The sequence below is a fragment of the Myotis brandtii genome, unplaced genomic scaffold (genome assembly GCF_000412655.1).
Source record: "Myotis brandtii unplaced genomic scaffold, ASM41265v1 scaffold55, whole genome shotgun sequence".
NCBI classification, from domain to species: Eukaryota; Metazoa; Chordata; class Mammalia; order Chiroptera; family Vespertilionidae; genus Myotis; species Myotis brandtii.
Genome location: NW_005370042.1, coordinates 2,246,849 through 2,273,569, shown reverse-complemented (window position 1 = coordinate 2,273,569; position 26,721 = coordinate 2,246,849). Strand labels below are relative to the sequence as shown.

The 26,721-nt window shown below is 40.6% G+C and overlaps 1 protein-coding gene across 1 annotated transcript; it reads left to right on the top strand.

Moving 5' to 3' along the window:
* The first annotated feature begins 1,566 nt into the window (after positions 1-1,566).
* Positions 1,567-26,261, top strand: ZBTB10 (zinc finger and BTB domain containing 10). Its single transcript, XM_014549369.1, has 5 exons — positions 1,567-2,452; positions 15,599-15,697; positions 20,804-20,980; positions 21,169-21,341; positions 21,605-26,261. The coding sequence occupies exons 1-5, from the start codon at positions 1,906-1,908 to the stop codon at positions 21,908-21,910; spliced, it is 1,302 nt and encodes a 433-aa protein (XP_014404855.1). The 5' UTR covers positions 1,567-1,905; the 3' UTR covers positions 21,911-26,261.
* The last annotated feature ends 460 nt before the right edge of the window (positions 26,262-26,721 follow it).

Genomic DNA, 26,721 nt, shown 5'->3' with positions numbered 1-26,721 from the left:
TTCCGCTGGTCAGTATCTCCCGTCCTAGTCCCCCAGTATTAATCCTCTACTTAGCTCCGGTCATCTCTTCCACTAATCCAATCAGATCACTCTGCTTCTAAAGCTCTGGCACCTATAGAAGTGATTCTTAATCTTGTCGGGGATTCTAATCTCTTAATAATCTGATGAAAGCTATAGAAACTTTTTAAGTGTTAGTAAGTGCACATTTGCATATCTTGGGTTTTTGGATCACCCTGGAGTATTTTAAGAAATCTGGAATTGTAAGGCTATTGTAGCCATCTTGGTTCTTTTTCTCCCACTATCTACTTTGCTTAGAATGCACATCCTTCCATCCTTCTCTTTCATCTTCTAAGTCTCAAATCTTTCCTCCAACCCCCCCACCCCCACCTCCCGAGAGAAATCTGGATTAGATGCACCTCCTGTGCTTCTAACACCCGTGTCTTAGTCTTCAGTGCTTTAGGAGTCTTGATCACTAGTGATAACTTTTTGCCTTTAGTATAAGAATTTCTTATTTGGTTCAGCAAATAATATTGGCCATTTATTTTAGCTATGTTTCACCCAAATCCTCAAGTAATACTCCCCTTGGAAAGCAACACACACTGACTTGTAAACCATTTGTTTCCAAGGGCACATTTAATAGGTGCTCTGATCGTAGTGGAAAAGAAGTTGCTAGTGTTGCTTGTAAAATTAGGGAACATCACTGTTATACAATAGTAATGAGAGAAAAAGTGGTTGAATAACTGTGCTTGATTTGTGTAGTTTGTGTTTAAAATAGAATGGGCAAATGTTTTGGTGTATAGGCTTTTGTATGAGTTATTTTTTAAAATTAGGATATTTGGTCTGATAATGGCGGGGAATTTCAGAACCTGGGACTAGCCCAGGAAATTGAGAACACAACGACCAGAGCCTGAAATGGTCACTACAGTTAGACATAGCCATGTCCTTCCTGCAGCGCGGGTGCTGAATGTGCCAGCTTCGAAGCAGCTCCTGCTTTGCTAATGCACTGCAGAGTGTTTTATTTTAACTTCAGTAATTCTTAATTCTTGTCCTTACTTTATATTTCAAGAAGGACATGATACATGTTACTCTGTAAATGAAATCCTGCTGATTCTCATTCAGGTGTTCAATTTTTATTATATTAGCAATGGCGTGCACCAAGCTGTTCACACTTTCCTCTCAGCACTTGGGATGTGAGCACTTTGTGGTGATTGCTAACGTTAGTGTACATTCAGCCCTCTGCACCTGCAGGTTCTGCATCCACCCATTCAACCAGCCTCAGGTCAAACATGTTGGGAAAAAACATTACATTGTTGCTGACATGTACTATGGAGTTAGGGCGGCTATGGTTGAGCTTGTACTGAAGATGCACGGACTTTTTTCTTGTCATTATTCCCTGAACAACACAGTATAATAACTATTTACACAGCATTTCCATTGTAGTGGGTATTATAAGTAATGTTAATGTAGAGATTATTTAAAGTACACAGGAGGATATGCAAGTACTACCTATTTTATATGAGGAACTTGAGTTTAACATTTATGTTTTCCATTCGATTATAGGAATCAGAAATACCTTCAGAAGAGGGATACTGTGACTTTAATAGTAGGCCAAATGAAAACTCTTATTGCTATCAACTTCTTCGACAATTAAATGAGCAAAGAAAGAAAGGTATTCTTTGTGATGTCAGCATTGTGGTGAGCGGAAAAATCTTTAAAGCTCATAAGAACATCCTGGTTGCAGGCAGCCGTTTCTTTAAGACTTTATATTGCTTTTCCAACAAAGAAAGCCCTAACCAAAACAATACTACCCACTTAGATATTGCTGCAGTTCAAGGTTTCTCCGTCATCTTGGACTTCCTGTACTCTGGTAACCTGGTGCTCACAAGCCAAAATGCCATTGAAGTGATGACCGTGGCCAGCTATCTGCAAATGAGCGAAGTTGTTCAGACTTGCCGAAATTTCATTAAAGATGCCTTAAATATAAGCATTAAATCTGAAGCTCCGGAGTCTGTGGTTGTGGACTATAACAACAGAAAACCAGTTAGTAGAGATGGTCTGTCTTCATCGCGGGATCAAAAAATTGCCAGTTTTTGGGCAACACGGAATCTTACCAATTTGGCAAGTAATGTAAAAACTGAAAATGATGGTTGCAATGTCGATGAGGGCCAAATAGAGAACTACCAAATGAATGACAGTGGTTGGGCTCAGGATGGTTCACCTGAATTGGCTGAAAGTGAAGCCCCAAGTCAAACAAAAGTGTTTATTTGGAATAATATGGGCTCCCAGGGAATTCAAGAAACTGGCAACAAAACAAGGAGGAAAAACCAAACTCCAAAGAGATTTATTTATACTATACCACCTAATAATGAAACAAGTTTAGAAGATTGCTCCATGATGCAGCCACCTGTTGCCTATCCAGAAGAAGATATGGCGTTCATTAAGGAAGAACCGGGTAAATATTGTGCATACAAAGTTATTTCAGTTTTCAACATAATTCCATTTGGCTATAATGTTGAAGTATGCTTTTTAAAGTTTTTTGTCATTATGAAATACACGTAACTAATAAGAAATTTGAATATTTAAAATAGAAGGGTGAAATTATTCAAGCACATAATTTTGGTATCTTAGTATTTTCTCTAGGCCTGTGGCTGTGGGTTATGCAAAGGCTGTGTTAATAATCAGGCATTTGCCTATATTGTTTGGCATGCAGACGTCACTCAATGTTTAGTAATTTGACTTTCCTGCTTTAGACTCTGCTCACCTTTTTTGCACCCAGTGCTGGGAACGATAAGTTCTTTAGTTGTAAGATGTAGTTTGTTATTTCAGAACATTTTTGATACCTAGTTAATATCCTTTACTCTTTTAAAAATATATTTGTATTGACTTCAGAGAGAGAGAAACATCAATGGTGAGAGAGAAGCATTGATTGGCTGCCTCCTACATGCCCCTACTGGGATTGAGCCTGCAACCCAGGCCTGTGCCCTGACCAGAATTGAACCCTAACCTCCTGGTTCATGGGTTGATGCTTAACCACTGAGCCACATTGCCCAGGCAGCATCCTTTACTCTTTAATGTTTTCGGTAAATTAAACATTTACAAGTGCTTATAGATTTTTGCAAATGGTAATAGTGTTATTCTCATTTGTGTAGAGCTGCTGTTCTTACAATAAATATTACAGAAGCTGGAATATTTTAAATTTGTCCCACTCTTACCTCATTTTCCTTAGTTAAGAGAGGCCTCTGAAATTTTTCTTTGAGACTTTTCAATATATCAAAGGAGTATGTACAAGAATCTTAGCATGTCATATTTGTTGTGTGGGGTTTCAAAAAAGTGGGGTGCAGGGCATTATTGAGGGGTGGAAATAGATTGGAACTTTGCCTTAACGTAACTTGACTACCCCTGTCTAACTTTTTATTTGAAGCAGCAGCCCGGTGGGTTGGAGGTTTTCTCTGCAGACCCCACACTTGTCCAGCGCCGCACGTGATGTAATGCTTGCTTTGCCCTGAAGCTCTGTCGCTGTTCAGTGTCTGATTTCCATGATGGTGATCATGTGGGGGTGGAGTACTTTCTGTTAAAAAGAATTACTGTTTTTCTTTCCTTTTCCCTTTGGGAAAGGGCAAAATGTCATAGTAATCCTGTGAAATGGTTCCTGTGGCTTTTTAGGTTTGGGTTTAGTTTTCATCGGTAGAAATTTTGCTTGTTTGAACATCAGGTGTGTGTAGTAAACACTGTTTGGTGGTCTTATCCATCCGGTTTATAAGAGTTAGGACACAATTGATATAGAGCCAGGGATTGGCAAATTTTTACTGTAAAGGGCCAAACAGTAACTATTTTGGCTTTGCTGGTCATAAGGTCAGTTACTTAACTCAGCCATTGTAGCATGAAAACAGTCATACAGGATAGAAACATGCACATGGATGTGTTCCAAGAAAGCTGGATTGCCGACCCTTGGTGTAGAACAGTGGGTGTCAGTCGTGCCCGTATGTTGGCATTACGTGGGTCTCTCCATTAGTTAATCTGGTTAATTGGTCGGGGATATGGCCTGGTTGGTGGGTTTGTTGTAAGGTATACAGGTGATTATAATGTGAGCCAAGGATGAGAACCACTCAAAGAGAGGAAAGAACCCAAATAGATTCAGGATTTGGAAATGAGCTCTTCTCCTTCAAATTAACTCTTATCCTCAATTTCTCATCTTTAAAATGTACATAAAAACACAACATCGATCATGGTCATTTTAATCCCTCTTAAAGTTGGGAGGCTATTGAGGTTATTTAAAATCGGCTTTCCAGTACAGTGTAATTCCCACCAAATTCTATATAAAATGGTCTTATAGTTTCAGCTTGACTTTCTGTTTGAATACTTAGAATACTTTTATAAGCAGCCTATTCCAGTATAGGATAATTAACTATGATTATTGGGAAGTTATTTTATATTGAGCCAAAAATTGCTTTGCTTTAATTACTAAATTCTGTCATTTTGGGCAGTATAATCTGAGCCCAACCTCTAACCTCTAATCTGCCTGATAACTCTTCAGATATTAGCATTTAAAGAATTTCCCTGAAGTCGTCTGGGCTAAGTGCTGTACCTCCCACCTTGTGGATTTTTCCAGTCATAGACATCACCTGGCTTGTTTCACCTGGAAGTTTTGGTGGACAGAATAGACTACACCTCTTAGGCAAGTTCTGACCAGTAGAGAACACAGTGGGTCTGTGTTTACTGAGGGTCAGGCCTTGCTCAAGGTCATTCAGCTAGGAGATAATAGAGGCAGGTCTCATGTTTTGTTAAGACTGTCTAGTACAGTAATTCTCAACCTTCTGGCCCTTCAAATACAGTTCCTCATGTTGTGACCCAACCATAAAATTATTTTCGTTGCTACTTCATAACTGTAATGTTGCTACTGTTATGAATCGTGATGTAAATATCTGATATGCAGGATGGTCTTAGGCGACCCCTGTGAAAGGGTCGTTCAACCGCCAAAGGGGTCGCGACCCACAGGTTGAGAACCGCTGGTTTAGTACAAGCATGTCAAACTCAAAGGCTATCACGGGCCAAATAAGGTGTAAGTTTATGGGGGCCGCAAAAAAACAAAACCTTCAATTTTCATAGAAATGTAGGTTTATTTCTATAGAGACATGCTGAATACAAAGAGCTGAAATAAATGAGTCATCGTTAACATAAAATAATAGAACGTTAAAATAAAATTTAATATTTTTTCTTGATTATTAACTTACCAGACACTGAATAACTGCACAAGTTAATAAGCGTAACACAAATCTATTTTTCTTGTTCTCCAAAAGTGGAATACTTCCTGTTGCACACACCAAACAAGTCTGTACAAGACTAATGACGTGGCAATTGTCCGCTAAAACATTCGCTGCTAGTATTAGTGGAGAGAAATGGTGCGTCTGCGCGTAGGGCGAGTAAGGGAAATGAATGCAACATGATTATAGTAATGAGTCATCAGCGAACATTGTAGCTCTATTAATAATTATGTGTAATAGGATATTGTAAAAATTAAGTTGAATTTTTATTAAAACGTTTTTTACATACCGTTATATTAGCTGGGCCACAAAAATACTTGTTGTGGGCTGCACGTGGCCCAAAGGCCGTGAGATTGACATGCTTGATCTTCTAGACCAGTGGTTCTCAACCTGTGGGTCGCGACCCCTTTGGCAGTCGAACGACCCTTTCACAGGGGTCGCCTAAGACCATCCTGCATATCGAATATTTACATTACGATTCATAACAGTAGCAACATTACAGTTATGAAGTAGCAACGAAAATAATTTCATGGTTGGGTCACAACATGAGGAACTGTATTTAAAGGGCCAGAAGGTTGAGAACCACTGTAATCTAGACCCATTCTTTTTTAAAAACTAGTCCCTTTTAAAACTTCAAACATTTTTATGAACCCCACACATAGATTATACTTTCATTTCATTTTATTAAGTAAATAGAGGAAGTTTTCAGTGAAATAAATGCTTTTAAAATAATTTAAGGTTCTATACCTAAATGTCTGGAGAGTTGCGAACCCTTCACTTTTTCTCCAAGCATTGCTTGGCACATTTGGGTTTCTTAAGCCTACAGTTTGTATAGCACAGCTCTAAATAATGTCTTTTTGCCGCATAATGTTGAAGCTGGTGTTTGGATGCCTCAAAGAAATGTTGTAAGATATTAAGAGAAGACGACACACCCATGGATATCAGGAACTTGATTCAGAGGGTATTTTTAATCGGAGGCTAGCATGTCTGTTATTGGACTCACTACTCAAAGTTAGATCCGCTTTGAACTAACATAAAGACTAGTTCCACTGCCCAAAAAGTCCCACACGCCACCTCTTCACCCCTCCCTCCCTGTCCTCAGGCTTCTGGCAGCAATTGGCCTTTCACATGTCTCTGTTTGGCCTTTTCCAAAGTGCCATATAGTCTAAGCAGCTTCTTTCAAAAGGGGACAGCCGTTCTGCAGGATGACAGGCTTCTGGCACTGGATTCTGGAAGGAATCTTCCGTGCGGTTTTGTCAAGTTGACACCAACCGGTATGACAGACAGCGTCCTCAGAAGCATTCTCTAGTGATGCAGCAGCAGACTATGTAATCGATTTCTATCTTTCATAGAAGCTGAGAGAATCCTATACTGATAACAGTACTCGGGAACAAGGTGGTCTTGGTCAAGGGATACAGTTCATCTAAAAGCTCCTTTCTCTCATCTGTATTTCTGATGAGAAAACAGCTGCACAACATTTGTGAATTGAGTTGAGTTGGGTTTAAGCTTTACATTTTCAGTTTTTATAACTGCCTTTTGTCTAAAAAACCTAATTTGAGTATTTATTAAACAATTTTGAGAAAATAGTGCTCAAACTCAGTATTTTTAAAATACCCTAATGTGGCACATACTTGAAATGAATTACTTCTTCTAATTAGAGTAAACTCTGTAATTAGTTACCAGCTGACCACCACTTCTGCTCTGTTGTGTTTTGGGTAGTAGTTGGTACTTGGCATTATTTTCATGTGCTGCAGAATCTAAAAATGCTTTCTAAGTGACCATATTTTTAAAGTTATTAAACATCTTTACACTTGAAAAAATGACCATATGATTTGAGACTTCTAATATTTTGACCATGTCACATATGTTTGCTGTGTGAACTATTTAAAATATGTTTAAAAACCATGGAGCTTGGGCTTTGGACTCAGTTTTGCCACTTAACTAGCCCTGAGTTTATCCCACATAATGTCTCTAAGCAGTGGTTCTCAACCTTCTGGCCCTTTAAATACAGTTCCTCATGTTGTGACCCAACCATAAAATTATTTTCGTTGCTACTTCATAACTGTAATGTTGCCACTGTTATGAATCGTAATGTAAATATCTGATATGCAGGATGGTCTTAGGCGACCCCTGTGAAAGAGCCATTTGACCCCCAAAGGGGTCGCGACGCACGAGTTGAGAACCACTGCAATGGAAAGGAAGGAAGGAAAATATCTTAATTCTAAAATCTTGAAAGCTATAAAACTACCTAAAGCTTTTTCTTAATCATTTTTATAACAAAACCTGATACCCAGTTGGCAGCAAAACCAGCTATTGATAGTCTTACTCCCTTAGCTGTGAATCTCTGTTTTGTTGCGGAAGTGCTGTTTTGATTGCAGGATGCTGTACAGACCCCACCGGGAGTGTTGTAGTTAATTACTTTCTAAGCCCTGCAATATCTGCCTTCTGTACCTCACCTCAGGGGTTTCAGATAACAGGTGATGGGCCTAGGTCTTGGGTTAGTTTTCTTCCTCTAAGGCAGTGTTCAGCAAACTGCGGCTCGTGAGCCACATGCGGCTCTTTGGCTCCTTGAATGTGGCTCTTCCACAAAATACCAACTTCTGCGCATGGGCCACGAAGTTTCAGTCGCACTGTACATGCGTGCCCGCACGTGGTATTTTGTGGAAGAGCCACACTCAAGGGGCCAAAGAGCCGCATGTGGCTCGCGAGCTGCAGTTTGCCGACCACGGGTGGAAATTCTGTTTCTTTGTTACTAATGTTGTGGCCTCACCCCATAACAAAGAAACAGAATTTCCTGAGGGTGAGGCCCAGAAATCAGGATTTTAAAAAGATTCCCAGGTGATTCTAATGTGCAGCCAAGGTTGAGAACCACTGCTCTAAGGATTCCAGATGTTCTTCCTCATCTTCCCAGCATCCTTTTGGTTGAGTATAATTTAAGTGATGATTTATTATTTTTTTTTAATAAACTGTTATAATTGGGTTTTAAATAGTAGTTTGAAAGTCTGGTGCTCATTAAAAAATTTTAATACTGTACAAATACTCTGGAACAAGGTGGTCTTGGTCATGTTTACTGATTTGAGAGAGAAAGAGAGAAACATTGATCAGTTGCCTCCCATATATGCCCCAACTAAGGATCTAACCTGAAACCTAGATATGTGCCCTGACTGGGAATCGAACCTGCAACCTTTTGGTGTATGGGATGATGCTCCAACCAACTGAGCCACCCTGGCCAGGACCCTGATACTCATTAAAAAAAAAAAAAATCCACCAGTAGTTCATGGGCTATAAAATATAGTAATGCCTAAGACTCTTCAATATTTAATCTTGAAAGAATGCTAGTAGGCATCTATATGGTGGTAAAAGCCTATGCTGCCATCTCTTTCCCCTTCTCTATCTTTCCTCCACCTGTATTCTTTCCTCCCGTTTTCCGTATTTGTTTGACCCAAAAGATGGCTGTGCTAACCTAAGTGAGAGCCCTGAGGACACAGACGGTGTGGCCAGACCCCTGCTGGGTGCTGAGGAGGCTTGTGTGGACCTGGGAGAAGGGCATCTTTGTGGTTACCACCTGCTAAGGGCATTACATTTTCTAAACCCTGAAAACGTCAAATCGGAGTTTCTGTTACACTGAATGTTTGATTTCTGACAGAACTTTAATATTCTGGGTGACCAGATAGTTTTAAATTTTCAAAGCTTTCCTTTCCAGAAAAGTTGTTATATCCAAATATTACATTTCTGGGACTCCAAAGTAGTTTTCCACATCATAACACGAGGAAATTTGGTAATAAAAGTTTTATTTAAAACTCCAAGAAACTAAGCAACATGCCAGATTATGTTGATGTAAGACGGAGCACACGTGTTCACAGTGGGGTGGCCGTGGCACCCAGTGCAGTGTGATGGGTGCTCACTAAGAAGCATGGGGAGAGCGTACTGCAGAGGCAGCAGTGGGCTTGGCCCTCGTATGGTGGGGTTTGCCAGGAGGGAGGAGGACGTTCCCTGCTGAAGCTGACAAGTTGGAATAGTGGGTAAAAGAATAGAAAGGGGCTGTCACAGGGAGATGAGGTTGGTGGGTAGGTTAGGGCCAGACTGTGATTCTCTGTTTGACGTGGTAATTGTGAAATTCTTTTAGATTCTGAGACAGCGAGAGGTTTTAACTAGAGATTCGATCTGTTTATATTTGCCTTTAACACAAAAGCATTTGTAGGGTGTTGTTCATGGAGTGGGAAGTGACCCGGGAGCCCGATGAGGTCTGGTCATGACAGAGTGCCCGCCTTGAGGAGTGCGAGGGAACGGGAGAGCCCAGGCTGGGAGGCGCAGTTCCGCGTGGAGGGGAACTGCTGCAGGAGCTCAAGGGTGCTTTATTGCATAGACCACATCGCAACTGTTTACTCCACTGAACCAGGGAAATACTGATCTCAGTGAAGGAAGTGAAAATAACCTATACCTGTTCATAAAAACACTAGAGGCCCAGTGCACGAAATTCGTGCACTCGGCGGGGTGGGGGGTGGGGGTGGTGTTCCTCAGCCTGGCCTGCTCTCTCTCACAGTCCAGGAGCCCTCGGGAGATGTCTGACTGATGGCTTAGGCCCGCCATAAGTCGGACATCCTTAGTGCTGCTGCGGAGGTGGGAGAGGTTGCGTTGAGCGTCTGCCCCCTGGTGGTCAGTGCGCATCATAGCGACTGGTCATTTGGCCGTTTGGTCAATTTGCATATTAGCCTTTTATTATATAGGATGCTCTTTCCATTGCTTGTGAACCAGATTTTTAAAAAACCCATGACCTACAAGAGGTCATGTTTTAAAAAGGCAAGACATGTTAATCAGAGAATTATTTTAAAAATGAATTCTGGGGAGGAGGTTGCTATATTATTTTTTTATATTATTGATTTCAGAGAGGGAGAGAAAGATTGAAACATCAATAATGAGAAAGAATCATTGATCAGCTGCCTCCCACACCCCCCTACTGGGGATCCAACCCACAATCCAGTCATGTGTCCTCATGGTTCATAGATTGAGGCTCAACCACTGAGTAACACTGGCTGGGCTGGAGGATGCTTTAAAGATAATGTGTAAGTGCAAAGAACAGTGATAGCTGACATCGAAGGTCCATTTAAGATTTTGAAATGGTTGTATTAAATAAAGGGAAGTTAATAAAGTTGAATGCTGGTTTAGCAGAGTGTAGTGAGGGTTATCTTTGCTCCTTTAGCAGAACAGTATATCAAGTATCACTAGAAAGTGAGTTTAAGGTGGACAGCATTGCAAATTGAGCCCTTTTTGGTTGTTTGCTGTGCACCAGGCCACACGCCTGGTGCTTGTAACACATTACCAGGAGTTGAGTCAACGAGCAATGCAGCTCTCTACCTCTAGCAGCTAGAGCAGGGGTGGGCAAACTTTTTGACTCAAGGGCCACAATGGGTTCTTAAACTGGACCGGAGGGCCGGAACAAAAGCATGGATGGAGTGTTTGTGTGAACTAATATAAATTCAAAGTAAACATCATTACAAAAAAGGGTACGGTCTTTTTTTTTTTTTTAGTTTTTTTCTTTTCAAACGGGCCGGATACGGCCCGCGGGCCGTAGTTTGCCCACAGCTGAGCTAGAGTCTAGCTTAATCTTAGCTTCCTCATGCAACGAGGATACGAACATTCTTACTATTGTGACATACACATGGAAAGTTTGTGTGAGAAAGCATATACAAAAGGACTTACTGCTTGATGCATAAACTCTGTTCTTTATCTTCTTTGAGGGAGGGGTCTGCTATTACCTGTTCATGGGAGAAAGACATTTGTAAAAATAGAGAAATTATACATGGCTTATCATTTAGCTCTGATGATTTGAATCATATTACACAGCACACATAATACCTGCTACCATTCAGAAAGCTGTTATCTTGTGAAACTAACGTTTTAATAGTTCTTTAAAAGGTCTGACAATTGTAGAGAGATCTTAGCCCTTTTTGCTAAGTTTAAATGAAGTGAAAGATTTCCATAGCAAAGTCATGAATGTTAGAAAAGCAAATATGTTAAAGAGTTTACTTTTTAATCTTATAATTTTAGAGAAAAAGATGGTGAGGAAGATTTACTGCCTTTGCTTCCCAGCGAAGCAAATTCGTCCCTATATCAAGTGAACAGTTGGTTACCTGGCTTCTCTCCCACTCACATCAGCGAAACTGATGAGAAATGAGTTGCTAGGCAGTTTGGCTGGTGTCACGTAAGGTCCAGAGTGATGTGATGTATTGCTTCATGCATTAAGCATGCTACTTAGGAAAGCTGTTGTCAGCCTGGCAGAGCTCACCTGTGTTGAGGTTTGTTTTTAATACCAAGAACCAAGTAGCTGGTACCTCTCCAAAGAGATTTACTGTCTAGCACGGGTGTGGTTTTGTGCGGAGGGGAAATGTTGCACACAGGACGACTACACTAGCCATCTATTATTGCTGTTGTGTACTTAGTGTCCATGTAGGATTAAAGATTACAAGTTAAATTCTAATACTTTCGAGATGGGGTAGAAGACGGGAGATGTTTGTTTTAAGAACCAGCAGAGGAAAGCCTTCAACAAATCACTATAGGATGTTACATAAATAGAAATACCCCATATTGACAAACCATTGTGGGAATTTGACAAATGCCCTCTCAACAGGCTACACTTTCGAATTACTGTTTTTAAAAGACAGAAACTTAATAACATTGTTTGGATAGTGATTTGCATTTTATTTTTGAATTTCAAAATACATTTAACTTTTCGTAGGAAAACAAAGCTACTGAATTTCACTTATTTTTCAGTGTATGGACGTGTTTTAGTGCAATTGTACACCTGAAAACTGAGAAATTATTCTTCAAACACCATTAATTACAACTAAACTAGTAATGTTGCAAAGGGCAGATTATTTAAGTAGCATTTAACATTTCTTGAAAAGCTTTTTATTTGTTATGCATTTTGATAAATATCCCATCTAGTAGAGGTAATATGCAAATTGATCATCACTCCAACACACAAGATGGCCGCCCCCATATGGACACAAGATGATCGTCACAAGATGGCCAGAAGGGGAGGGCAATTGTGCGCGATCAGGCCAGCAGGAGAGGGCAGTTGGGAGAGACTAGGCCTGCAAGGGAGGGCAGTTGGGGGCTATCAGGCCTGCTGGGGAGGGCAATTAGGGATGACTGGGCCAGCAGGGGAGGGCAGTTAGGGGTGACCAGGCCGGCAGGGGAGCAGTTAGGCATCGATCAGGCTGGCAGGCAAACGGTTGGGAGACAGCAGTCCTGGATTGTGAGAGGGATGTCCTAAACGGGCAGTCAGACATCCCTCAAGAGGTCCCAGATTGGAGAGGGTGCAGGCTGGGCTGAGGGATATACCCCCCATGCACGAATTTCATGCACCGGGCCTCTAGTTGGGAAAATAAGACCCAAATAGTGTTCTGCTCTGAAGGACCAGGTGAAGGAGTGTGGTCTGTTTACTTCTCAGTCATCCTCCTGACGTCCCACCTATTTCATACTCTGGCATCACCCTCCCATCTACTGGACAGAAAAGTCCTGAGTGCTGCCTTCAAACTCCTCTCCGGACAGATGTTCCTTGCTCTCTCTCCTGTTACTCAAACAGACTCCCTGGGAACCTTACAAACCTGACCATTTCTTTTTGTGGTATTTCTTCAATAGCTTTAACTTCTCCCCTTCTTAGTGACTTCTTCCTTTCAGCATTTAAATATGTTTATTACTTTCATCTTATAAATGACAAAACTCTTACTCTATTCGGCACTCTTCCCTTTTACAGCCAAATTTCTCAAATTGTATTATCTCCTAATTCATTATCTCCCATTCTTTTTTTTTTTTTAAAATATATTTTATTGATTTTTTTTTTACAGAGAGGAAGGGAGAGGGATAGAGAGTTAGAAACATCGATGAGAGAGAAACATCGACCAGCTGCCTCCTGCACACCTCCTACTGGGGATGTGCCCGCAACCAAGGTACATGCCCTTGACCGGAATCGAACCTGGGACCTTTCAGTCCGCAGGCCGACGCTCTATCCACTGAGCCAAACCGGTTAGGGCTATCTCCCATTCTTAACACAGGCCATTGTTACTTCCTGCTTGCCCCCACCCACCCACTGAGGTGCTCAGGATTCTTGGATGAAATGAAAGTGACCCATATTTCAGGCTTCATCTTGAATTCTTGACAGCACTGTCACAGTGGACTACTTCTTGAAATACTTTTCTAACAATCTTTTTATACCCTTTGGTAGATTATTAAATGCTAGGATTCCTCCAGGCCTCATCTGTTTACTCCCATGGCTTTATTTGCCATGTGTATTCTAACGACTCAAACATTTTTGTCCCCAGCTCAAGCACCAAATCTAAAGTTTTTGGTACTAAATTTCTCCACCTGGAAGAAAAAAATACAGCCCTAAGTCTTCCCTGAGCATCAGAGTCCCCTAGAGGGCTTACTAACTCCAGGTTGCTGGGCCCCACCTCCAGAGTCTCTGGTAGGTCTGTGGTGGGCCTGAAAATGCCATTTCTAGAAGTTCCCAGCTAGCACTGCTGCTGGGGGAGGGACTGCACGAGCACTGTGGCGCGGTCCTCAATCACAGAAGCAAAGTAGCCTGTTTCACAGCGAGGCTGTGGCAGAGCTGGTCCCAGGAAGTCCTAGCGCTGCCTTCTTCACCCCCGTCCCACCCCAAGCATATTATTCAGCCTTGTTCTGAAGTATGTTTCACTCAGTAAAGTTCACAATTGAACTTCCTACACCTCCTGTTCCCTCCAGAATGGGCTCTTTCCTCAGGTTCTCAGCTGCCATTAGCAACAGTCTGGAAACGTACTCATGACCTTCGCCCCCACCCCAGCACCCAGTCTGTCACCAAACCCTGTCAGTTTTGCCCCACAAACTCTCAAATTCATCCACTTTTCTCCATTTGCCATGGCCATTCAACCAAGTCACAAGCCACCACCAGCTCTCACTTGTAGTATTAAAATAGCTTCCTAACTGGTCTCCCGATATCTCCTCTTGCCCTCCTTTGAGTCATTCCTACACCAGGAAGAGTTTTTTGGTGTGTGTTTTTTTTAAGACAAACGAGACTAACGGCCTGTTTAAAACCCTTTTATTGCTTTTAGCAAAAAAAGGCCAAATTCTTTACAGAAGCCTGCAGGAGCCTACATGACTTTGTGTCTACTTGGGATCAATTAAACTATTCTTCTCTCGGTCATGATGGAAGTGTTATCCTACTGGCCTCGTAGTGTGAAAGTACCAGATCTGGTGGGTGGTTTGGGGTTTATAGCTGCACTAGAACCACTGCTGGGTAGCGTTTCATTGTATGATTATATTTGCCCACCATAAACTTTTTAACCTTTAGTATTGAGAATCGGAGCAGTACAGAATGGTGTTACCAAGGATGGGTCTTGAATAGAAGGCAGAAGAGGGACAGTCCATAGTACGCGGCATTTTAACACTGTCTTCAGAAATGTGTGATTCATCTGGGAGAGTAGATGGTGCCAGTGGGTGAGTCTAGATTCCTAAGCAGGCACCTGAAACATTACCTTGGACTCAAAGGAGTTTGAAGATTATCGTAAAAGCTGTGGTTAACCATGGGCGATCATAAGTAAAGGAGCAACTTAAAGATTGATGTTTTTGGAAGATCTCTCGGGCAGTGTGTGGGGAGAGTGGTGGTGGGAGCACTGTATTTGGGCAGCAAGGAGACCAAGGAACTGTTTGAGTCGTTTACTCACTAATCAGGAGAGTAAAGACAAGAGCCAGTTGCAGGCAGTGGTAGAGAAATGAAGGGATGGAACAGATTTAAAGGGATTAACACGTTAGTGTGCTTTTTCCTTTTATGCTGCCTATCACATCCTTTCCACAGTTCACTATGAACTCTTGGGAATGACCTCTTCTCTGATAGCTTCCTTTTTATTTTAGCTTTATATTTCCTTCCCACCTCTGAGCCATATGATGTTTTATACATCTAGTACTTAGTACCAGCAGTAGTCATCCTCTGTTGGGTGCCAGACATCATAATTATAACCCTTGGTTTGCATTAACCTAATTTCTCTGTCAAATCTGATACAAGTAGATGCATGTGAGGAAACTGACATGCGCTCATGTAGCCAGTAGCAAATGGAGCTGGAGTACCGGTGCCCCCGGGCTCGCAGCCCATGCTCCAGTACACTGTGCTTGCTGCTGAGTGTGCACTTACTCTTGTGGTTGAAAATCATGTCTCGCCCTTCCGTGCCTTGCGGTGTTGAGCAGGTGTTCAGCACTTGCAGATAGCCCTCTGTGTGCCCAAGAAACAGTTCCAGAAGGGAGTGTGCTGGGTGGCAGCTGTGGTGCGGCTGTAATAACAGATGACTCTCCATCTCTTTCAGATCTGGATGGTGCTCTGCTCCCGGGGCCGGACTGTGACAGGAATGTGAACGCAAACGTGCTGGCAGAAGCCAGCTTGGGGCAGGATGCAGGCGATGCTGGTAGGCACAGCAGGACTTGTTATCGACAGTATTACAGTGTCCCTTTAACACCCCTCCACCCGTGCAGTAAGAATTTAAAAAGAATACATTTAAGAGGATTTGAGGATTGGGAAGTGTTTGTGTACATGTTTACTAAGGACCTACTGCAGTTTCTTTTTCTTAAAGGAGAGGATTATATGTAAGTACTTTCATCTGTGGTGTCTGTGATTATGATGGACTTTGGAAGCCTGTAAATAAAAAGATAGGCATTTCTCCTTTGTTGGGTGGACATTGTAAAACTCAATATCAAAAGTAATTATATGACTTCTGTTAAAGCAGCGGTTCTCAACCTTGGCTGCACATTAGAATCACCTGGGAATCTTTTTAAAATCCTGATTTCTGGGCCTCATCTTCCGGAAATTCTGTTTCTTTGTTACTAATGTTGTGGCCTCACCCCATAACAAAGAAACAGAATTTCCGGAGGATGAGGCCCAGAAATCAGGATTTTAAAAAGATTCCCAGGTGATTCTAATGTGCAGCCAAGGTTGAGAACCGCTGTGTTAAAGTATAGATGGCATGAGAATGGTAATTATTAGAATGATTAATGTATTTGAATTAGCTTTGATATAAAATAATTGGCTGTTGCTGGCTACAGAAAATATTAATTCTAAATAGTAATATTTACCTGGTATATCAGCTGTACTTTAGGGAACAAAGAATTCCATGCACATTCCACAGAGTTACATGAATACATTATGAGTCAATTAGAAAGGGAAAGGTTTCTTTACAGAAGAATGACAAGCTAATAAATATAGAAGAATGATATTTTTGCATCCCCACAGGAAATAATTCAAGAACGTCACTCTATGGTGACATGGTTGATGGGCTTCCAGGACTGAGCACAGGGATGTGGGAATGGAAGGTTTACAGGGTGATGGTGTCTTCAGTTACAAAGAGGAAAAGGTAGCTGTACAATAAAGAGGTCTGATGAGTGACCATCACCGAGTGATCAAACATAGTGCTACAGTGAAAGGAACTGGAACACGGGCCTCCGGACGCACAGTGTTTATGGTGTTCTTGCCCCAGATCTGATCACACAGGAAATGAGGTAGATGGACGTAAGTCCACCTAGTCCAGATTCTAAAGGTCTAGTGCCAGGAAAGACAAGCAGAGGGACCATGGATTGAAGGGGACCAGTCCCAACAAGGACTAAAGGGGCATTTTGGGCACAGCTGGATATTTAAATATGTCGTATGGATTAAATGACAGGTGTTGAACAACTTTAAATTTCTTGGATGTGATAAAGGTGCTGTGGTTATGTGGGAGAAAGTTCTAGAAGATGCACGCTGTGTTTAGGGGTGAAGAGATGGTTGTACAGATTGTTTTCAAATAGACATCAAAGGTGTGTGTATGTATTGCAGAGCACATTCTGCAAAGTGAACATTTGTTGAATGTACATACAGGGATATAGATGGTCATTGTTTCAGCTTGTGTAGCCTAGACATTTTTTAAAGAATTGATGGGGAGGGGACTACTAGGAGTACTTCTTACCAAAAACTGTTGGGCTTCTGAAGGCAGAATACACCAGCAAAAAACGAAGCCAAAACTCGGAGAAGCTCCCTTAAGGTGGTTTCTCCTAACTGTTGAAAGAATTTACAAAAAAAGGTTTTGAAGTTAGTAGTTTACAGATTTGGGTTACAGTTTGAAGACTTTTGCTGTTCAGAGAATCACTGAGTACAGGAATGTTTTCTTGCCCTTGCTTTTGGTTTAGAAATCTGTTTTAAGAATGGACTGGTTCAGTTGGGCTATGTACATTCATACGTAGTTTTAAATTTGCACGTACACATTTTCAGGTAATGGTCTCTCTAATTTATCTCATTCGCAAAAAAAGAAACACTTTGATTTAGAGTCACTTGTCTTTAGGGGACACTTTGATTCATTGGATTTTTTGCAACTGAGACCAGCCTTTATCTTACAATTTTGACTATAAAAACATTGTTGTCTTCTTAGTTTGCCATTATCCTATATAATAAAGATGTAATATGCAAATGGTTGTTATGCCGTGAAGTGTAACGACCAGATCATGGATCAGCAGGAGGGTGGGGCAGCGAGCTATAAGCAGGGCGGAGTAGGGCAGCAAGCTATGAGGGGCTGGGCGGCGGGCGGAGGGAGCCACAGGAGGGCGGGGCAGCAGGCGGAGAGCTACTGGAGGGTGGCTGCGAGCTACTGGTGCACGGATTCGTGGGCAGGGATACTAGTGGAATCACAAGTAAGCACAATTTTGCAGTAGATTTTCAATGACTTTAATGATCCTTCAGTGGGTTGAATTACAAAGGAATCTTTCTTCAAGCTGCTCTTAGGTATCCTACAAGATAGCCCATTGTTGTAAGAATTGGGAGAGATGACTAAGTTTGGGATAAGCCTTCCTTAATTTGAATTATTTTGAATTTCAGAATGCTCTCTTGCCTATTATCATGAATGCTTTTTGTTATGTCTTTACTGGAGGTTATTTAGAAAAACATGGAATTTCAAGTATTAAAAATCTTTAATTCTGACTCTTGGATTATCAAGTCATGTTTTAGGCTATTCTGTCTGTTCCTTTATGTAATGAATAATATTTAGTTGATATCATCATATCTAACATGATTTCTTATGTTAATTTTTCAAGTATTTTGAGCATGTCAGAAATACCATTTGCCAGATACCACTTATTCAACAAATAACTGAAGAGTATGTTTTGGACATTAAAAATACAAAGGCAAGCCCTGACCAGTTTGGCTCAGTGGATGGAGTGTCGGCCTGCAGACTGAAGGGTCCCAGGTTCGATTCCAGTCAAGGGCATGTACCTTGGTTGCGGGCACATCCCCGGTAGGGGGTGTGCAGGAGGCAGCTGATCGATGTTTCTCTCTCATCGATGTTTCTGGCTCTCTATCCCTCTCCCTTCCTCTCTGTAAAAAAAAAAATCAATAAAATATTTTTTAAAAAATAACAAAGGCAAGACAGGCATTGATTTGGACAAGAACTGTGAGTCACAAAGCTCAAACTTTAGGAATGTGAAGGTGATCTATTCCTTCGCACACACTCACTAGGATTCTGAAAACTTACCCCCAAATAGCAATACACTATAGTTAAATTATATAATTATGGATTCGAGATTTCCTTCTTTTTTCTCTTTTATTCCTTTGTTTTTTGTTTTTGAGAGGGCTTTCCTAACATTTAACAAAATGGGTGGCTTTCTAAGCACAAAACAATTTACATTGTTAGCAATGAAATGTGATTTTTAAATCCCCGAGAGGCCTTTGTGCACTGTTGGATATTGATACTTTTACCAAAAAAGATGTCTTAAGTTCTTAAACAAATTTTTTTTAAAATATATTTTTATTGATTTCAGAGAGGAAGGGAGGAGAAGAGTAAAGGGGGAGAGGAGAGGAGAGGGAGAGAGAGATAGAAACATCAGTGATGAAAGAGAATCACTGATTGGCTGCCTCCTGCTCGCCCCCTAGCTGGTTTGGCTCAGTGAATAGAGGATCGGCCTGCTGACTGAAAGGTCCGTCCCAAGTTTAATTCCAGCTAGGGCAGTTATTTTAATTTTTAAGAAAATTAATGTATCTGCAAATAGATGCAGTATAGGAAAATGAATTTTTATTTTTTATTTTTATTTTTTTATTAATCCTCACTGGGGATATTTTTCTGTTGATTTTTAGAGAGGGAGAGGGAGAGGGACATATCGATGTGAGAGAGACATCATTGGTTACCTCCCACATGCTCCCTGACTAACTGGGGCCAGGGCCTGCAACCCAGGTACATGCCCTTGCCCAGAATCGAACCTGTGACCTTTCAGTCTGCAGGCCAACACTCTGTCTACTGAGTCAACCAGCTAGGGCTGGGAAACAAATTCTTAGAAAACCCTTTTTTTGACAAGCTTTCCTTTATTATATCCATGGTGTACATGGGAGGAAACTTAATCAGTTGCTGCACGAGTGAGCTGTGCACAGCCCGGAAGGGGGAGTCCCAGGCAGAGACTTTGAAGGTAGGACCATTTCACCACAGAGGACAGTACTGGGGAGTCTGCTTGGAGCAGAGCGGCCAGGAGGGCAGTTGGAAGCAAGGGCTCGTCAGGCACTGCTTGGTAGGAGCTGGGGAGTCCTTGGCTTCTACTCTGAGTGCAGTGGATAGTCCTTGCGGGCTTTTGAGCAGAGTGCCAGGCTCTGACTGAAAGTTTTAAAAAGAACCTGATTGTTGTGTTGAACTACACTGTAGGAAGGCAGATAAGCTGGTGGCTACTGAGCATAATCCAGAGGCTAGAGTTGATGGTGGATTGGATCTGGGTGGCAATAGCCATGAGGATTCTGGATTCACATTGCCCAAGGATTCCCAGTACAAAGAATAGTCAACATGGGACCAGGTCCAGAGGAGAGAATTCCTGGTTTAGCTCTTCTGAAGATCCCACGGGACTTCGACTATTCTGTTCTGATTCTACCCTCTTGATTTCCATTTCTTCAAGGATGGGTTTAGAAAGAGGTTTTGGTGAAGCCCCACAGGCATTCCGTTACCTTGCCCAGTGTGTCTATGACCACAGACAAGGGTCTGATAATACAAGAACTTGATACTTGTAGTTTACCTGTTTATATTTTTCATCCCTCGTCCATTTTTCTAAACTAATTAGTCTTAAGACAAGACTATGTGATAGTTTGGGGACAGAAGGAGACCGTCTAGTTCCACAGCTCGGCTTTGGGCTGGCAGTCTTGAGTGACAATAATTAGGAAGAGCAACTGTTTTAAGACAGGGTTCTGTGTTGAATATGTTTGAAAGACAGTATTTTCATTGTGGCCTCCACACACCACTAAAAAGTATTTAGATTTATTTCACTGAATTTTCCCCCATGTTTGAATTGTATTTTAAACTTTAGTTTGTTTTCTGTTTAAGATGCCTGCCATTAGGATATTATAATTAGGTAATAAAGTATGAAAACATGTCAGTTTTAGATTAAAATGTAGAGGTTTTTTATTTAGCTATTTTAAATTAAGCTCTTCTATCTTAATGCTCATTTATTGTGTGTTTTTATTCCAGCAAAAGACAGATCTTTATTACCATTATTACATCGAAATCACTTTTCAATTGTATTAGGTACTTCACATGATTTCAAGTATGGCCTGATGCCTGGCCCATCAAGTGATTTCAAGTATGGATTGCTACCAGGTACTTCAAACGATTTCAAGTATGGATTGCTACCAGGTGCTGCAAACGATTTCAAGTATGGATTGTTGCCTGAATCTTGGCCAAAACAAGAAACTTGGGAAAATGGCAAGTATTAGTCAACTAAACATGTACAGAATTATTCTGAGTTGTGGTGGTTTGGGTTTTTTTTTTTTTAATCAAGACAGTAGTAGCCCTGTAATTGTCCCTGTTCTCAGGGATAGGTAAGCTTTTGAGAGCAAGTTTTATGTTTTATATATAAGTGCTTTTCTGTGTTTTTTTTTTTATTCTCAAAGGTGAATCATCTCTAAACATGAACAAGTTAAAATGCCCTCATTGTACCTATGTAGCCAAATACAGACGAACACTAAAAAGGCATTTGCTCATTCATACGGGAGTCAGATCCTTTAGCTGTGATATTTGTGGAAAACTGTTTACTCGCAGAGAGCATGTAAAAAGACATTCCCTGGTAAGTAACTTTAAATATAACTGATCTTTGAGCTAAACTATGTTTATGTCAGTAAAGTTTAAGGCATATTAGCACTGTTACTGCAGTTTTAAGGAAGGCTGATTATTAATAGCTTTAAACAAAGAGTATGACTTATGGTCTGATACTGAGCCTCATACAGCAAAAATGGTATATTTACTCATGGTTCAGCTGGTGATTTGAGTGGTTCAAATGCATTCAGTTGTTTATACCGTCCTTATTGGATTTTTCCCCCCTTCAATTAGGTGCATAAAAAGGATAAAAAATACAAATGTATGGTGTGTGAGAAGACCTTCATATTAGCTGCCAGTGTTGGAATCAGACATGGATCTCGACGCTATGGTATTTGTGTAGAATGTGCAGATAAACCACGGCCAGGAAGGCAAGAAGGTGTAGATCAGGGACAGGAGACAGATTTCCCTCGGGATGAAGAGTACGAGGAGAACAAAGGGGGAGAAGCCGAAGAAGAGCTGGCTGACGAGGGAGAAGATCAAAACCACCCGTCACGATGGGACGAGTTGGGAGACGTCTGTATGTCTCAGGATGATTAACTGGCCTACTCTGCTCCTCAAGGATGCTGCATTGGGACGTAATATGCAGCGACAATTTGAATTGTTGAACTTGAAGGCTTGCAAATATGGTACATGCTGGATGGTAGTTAAGTTGCTGTGAAAACTGTAGGGTCAAAGCCTTATAGCAAAATTTTTTTATATTTGCACAGGACTGGACAGCAACCAACCTTGTAGTTGGATTACATGGAGTCCCCACATTTTCAGTCAGTTATCAAAGTAAAAATATTTTTTATTTATAGGATATACAGTAACTCTTTGGGTCCTAATGAAAATGGATTACCTGTCTGTAAAGAGCTGACGTTTACGTACCAGTTTAACCGGAATGAAGAAAATCCAGTTACGAGAATACAGTGACAGCTGGCCCAACTACACTGTCCACCAAACCACTCAGGCTAGTTTGTACTAGTAGAGTTTTGTTTCTATTTTTATTTTTATTAATTTTATTTTTTTTAATACAGATTTTCAGTGAGGGGCCTTTTCAACCCCATTGGTTGTACTTTTCTGTATTTTCCATTTTGATTTGCTTCATAAGTTAAACCAAGTCTCTTCTAGTCTTAGGTATTATTTCTCAATTTTGTGCTGATGGGCATGTTTATAAGAACTGGAGAGGTAATTTATTGGAATGAACTAATTGACTTCCTCCATTCCCCCTTCCTTTTTGACATGAATTTTACTACTTCACAAACGAAGAATGATGTTGCAAAGTTACCGTGACGAAGTTGATAAATACCACTAAATGATTATGATTTAGAAGTCACTTCCTCTTGCTGCTCTAATCTGATAAAATGGTTCTATATGATGTTTTCTGACATGGTATTTGGTTTTGGGTATCTGTTACTTTGGCACTATTCTTGTTTGCCTTTTTTTATTTTTGCCAGTGTACTATACCTCAGTCCTATTTGAAAAGACAGAAATCTGATCGAAAGAAGAGTCATAGAAACAATAAGTAAAATGATTTGTTTTATGATTTATCCTCCATGTCCAGTTTGGTTAGCTTGTTATGCAATATAAGTGAACTATCAGGTTTTTACTCTTGTGCCCTTTTACCATTAAAATTAACACAAAAATTGCATTCTCTTTTGTTTCATATTTACTGGGATATTCAGTGTTTTAAAATTATGATAGACAATTATTTTTTTCAATTCCTTAGTCACTACACCTTGGTATGCAGTCTTTCTAGTAGTCACCTTGATTCAGTGATCTGCAAAAGTCTTACAAATAAAATATTGAGGCTTTACAATTTATGATTAACTGAATTTTTCAGGATACAAGAGGTGATATATTATAAAGTAGAAATTGTCAGGTTTATGTAGCCTGATGATAGATGAATTAGCTAATTGTAAGACAGCAAGATGTCACATAATTAATATTAATGTGCACAACATTATCAGGAACATATTGTATATTATACCGAGTGAGGGATATCAAACTTTCAGCTTTCTTTTAAATAGAGATTCAGCATATTTTCCTGCTGTGTGGTGCTCCATTTGATCAAGGGTGAAACATTGATACTTTTCTAAGAGACGCTTTCTCATTATCTTTGATTTCAGTAAAATGATGCTTAAATGTTAGACATCAATGTTTCTGCCCAGATAAATCAAAGATATAAAGTACAGTTACATGGTCAGATGCATCTTTCATTATCTAAACTTTATTATAGTTTCTACATAACTGTAAAACTGACACGAATAGTTTTGGTTTGATTTTTAAGACTGAAGAGTACATCTTATTCTCAATGTTCTAGGTAAATGAGTAAAATGTAGTTCTGGTGGGGTCCAAAGTAGACGTTAGTTGGGTAAAGATACTATGAATGAAAAAGTATTTTAAGCATAAAATGTTCTGCATTGTGAATATGTAAGTATAGTATAAAGATTTCTTTCATCCCATTTATCCCCCTCCTTTAAAATAAACCATAGTTTACAATCGGTAGATCTGTCTATATATAAATATATATTAAAGAGAAAAGATATATATCTGAAAGTTGCTAAATCTGCTTTATTAGACTGCAGGTCACTTATTGCATAGAAACTGGACTGGGCTTTACACTCTAATGTACTTTTTACTTTTCCCAAGGTATGAACTTATTCTCTTTAAGTTGAATTTTCTTTACTACTTAAATCATTTATGTATATCTGGTAAATTATGACCAAATTTCTGTTAGATTGCATACAGTAAATTGAAATACACATGTGGTACACTACAGGATTGTTGTGCTTTTGCTTGGTTTAGTTGGAAGCAAAGTTTGATGTAGATGGCTTGTTACTGTTAATTTAAGATATTCTATGATTGTCCATTACCTTTTATGTTGTGTTATGACAGATCGGACTATATTTACTTTACCATATTGTTTTTAGAAAGGCAATCCAAAGGAAAAATGTTTATACTCTTGAATATATTAGCCTCAGCCTATATAAAAGTTTCTTCTTTAAAGTAAGCGTTTCACAAGAAACAGAACTGACAAACTTTTCTACTTGCTGACTCCCTAATTTATTTTGTTCCATGATCTTGAGGGACTGCCTTTACCCTTCTAGATCATTTTTAAAAACTAGTTTTAGTACTAAGGTATACTACTGGATGTTTCTATTTTTTTAAGTATGTTCTTTTTCTGACTTACAGTACAAATTCAGGAAGTTGAGATGCTAAGAACTTAGGGTTGGTCTCCCAGGTAACAACGAAATACCCATAGTTTGGTCTGTGGGGCCCTGGCAGAATTGTGTGTAACACATTTGCTGAATTTTTCTCTCATAACTTAAAATTAAAAATATTTCAGAGCTTTTAATTTTAATGAAGGGGAAGAGCATGAACTGCCTCTCTGCTGTTCACTGTAGTACAGACCCTCTCAGATAAATCAAGGTCATACACTGTTTCTTAGGCTTCTGACAGTCACCGCTACACGGTCCCCACACTGTCATTCAGAGTTTGGCCCTCATTTTTTATAGTCACTAGATGTTTTGCTAAATTTTAGTACCACAGCAACTAAGCTGAAAAAAGAAGAGATGTTACAGGAAGGGAAACTGAACAGTCATGAGTAGCTTTGAAATTTGGGGGGAAACATTTCACTGGTTTGGGTAGAGCCATCCTGATGAGGAGAATGAGGTCATGCGTAGACTCTTGTCAGATGCTTAGAACACTGGCAGTTGTTCAGTAATAGACGGGAACCAAGAGGAAAAGAAGGAACGAGGAAGGGGGAAGAGAGAAACTCTATCACTACAACATAGTGTCAAAGGCCTGAAAAGAACTGGAGCAGTGTAATCATGGAGAAAGTATGATGAGATGGGTTTTTAAAATCACAAATTTTAAAACTTTGATAAGCTTTACTTATATTTTTAGGACTTTGTCAACATAGAATGAAGAGTTTATTTTTCTGAATAATGATTCCAAAAGCTACCATTTTTTAGTGCCTACACGTGCCGTTGCGCTTTATTTGATCTGTTCTCTCTAAGGTAGGTGCTATTGTCTCCATTTTATAGACAGGAAAGGCTCCCAGCGGCCGCCTGCTCGCTGTAGCAGCCGCAGGGCCAGGGCCAGGGCCAGGCCGAGCTGCTCCCACCACCGCCTCCCCCGAGCCCGGCCCTTCTGGAGGCTCCACTGGGCCTCATGCAACAGCTTTTGTAGAAGTTCACCCTTTTAAGGAGTCCCCTGTGGAGACACATTTCCCTTAGAACAGCTGTTAGGAATCTAGCGTCTACGCCTTTCTCTCCGCTGTCCCCAGGTGCACATCCTCCCTACCTTCCTCCTGTGCAGCCATCGCTGCACCACCTGCCTACAAACCAGGCACCCAGCCTCAGTGCGGCATTTCATTTTTAAATGAAGAAAGAAACATGAACCCCAGGTCTAGTGCCGTTCAGTCACCCAGATCCTTAAACTTAAACATGGTCCAGGCGTCTCTGAGTCCCTTTCGGGTGAGACGGGAAGCTTTGCTCCTGCTGTGGCCCTGCCTCCTGGCGGGGGCAGCTCTAGGCAGCCAGGCTGTGTGGGGAGAAGCTACGGGAAGCCCTGCCGTGGGACCCTGGGGACTTAGCTGTGGATGGAGTACACTGGCTACTGGAAACACCGTTTTGGGTTGAGGAGAGGGGTGGTTGAGGCCATTATGAAATGGGAGAATCAGCATTTAACACTGTAAACATAGAAAGAACACTTTCTCTGCCTGCTGTTTGTAAAAGCTCTTTGGGAAGATCTTTTACGAAGACCAATTTTTAAATGTAACTTACCTACCTAGTATAAGTGTCCTAAGACATGTATGTAAACTTCCAAGACTGTTTGTCCGTGTATTTAGAAAATACACAAGAATCTTTATCAAACCTAAAAATATAAACTTGTGAGCACTAAACTGCTTCTGGCTTGTGAATTTTGTTGACTCTTGGTTTTTTCATTCAGTTTTTTTGCAATCAAAGTGTACACAATTAGACTAATTGGGGTGGGGGACACCTTTGTAAACTTTGACATGTATAATTCAGATATCTTTGTACTTGAGGTTTAAAGTTTGAATTATATACTATTTTAAGGGTTTTTGCTTGTGTATTTTTATATGAAGAGAAGTGCACGAGCCCCTCCAACTACCTCCTTGTGCTGCGTGGAGAGCTGCTCTGGAGCACAGAGTGGCTCTAACCAGCACGTGTCCCATCATGATGACTTGAACGTTTCTCTACAGGTTTTAGAAACAAAGTATTTCCCCTGTGATTTACACTTGTACTTTGGGGAATGGGTTGAAAAGCAAAGCTCAATCACGTTATCCCATATTTACTGCATATTAGTAGGTTAATGGATTATAAGTAACTATATAAATTTCA

Excerpts from the sequence above, each read along its gene's own strand:
- ZBTB10 (XM_014549369.1), top strand. The coding sequence starts at position 1,906 with ATGACCGTGGCCAGCTATCTGCAAATGAGCGAAGTTGTTCAGACTTGC. Across the intron at positions 2,453-15,598 it reads GTTCATTAAGGAAGAACCGG|ATCTGGATGGTGCTCTGCTC; the intron begins GTAAATATTGTG and ends CATCTCTTTCAG. Across the intron at positions 15,698-20,803 it reads GCAGGATGCAGGCGATGCTG|GTACTTCACATGATTTCAAG; the intron begins GTAGGCACAGCA and ends CAATTGTATTAG.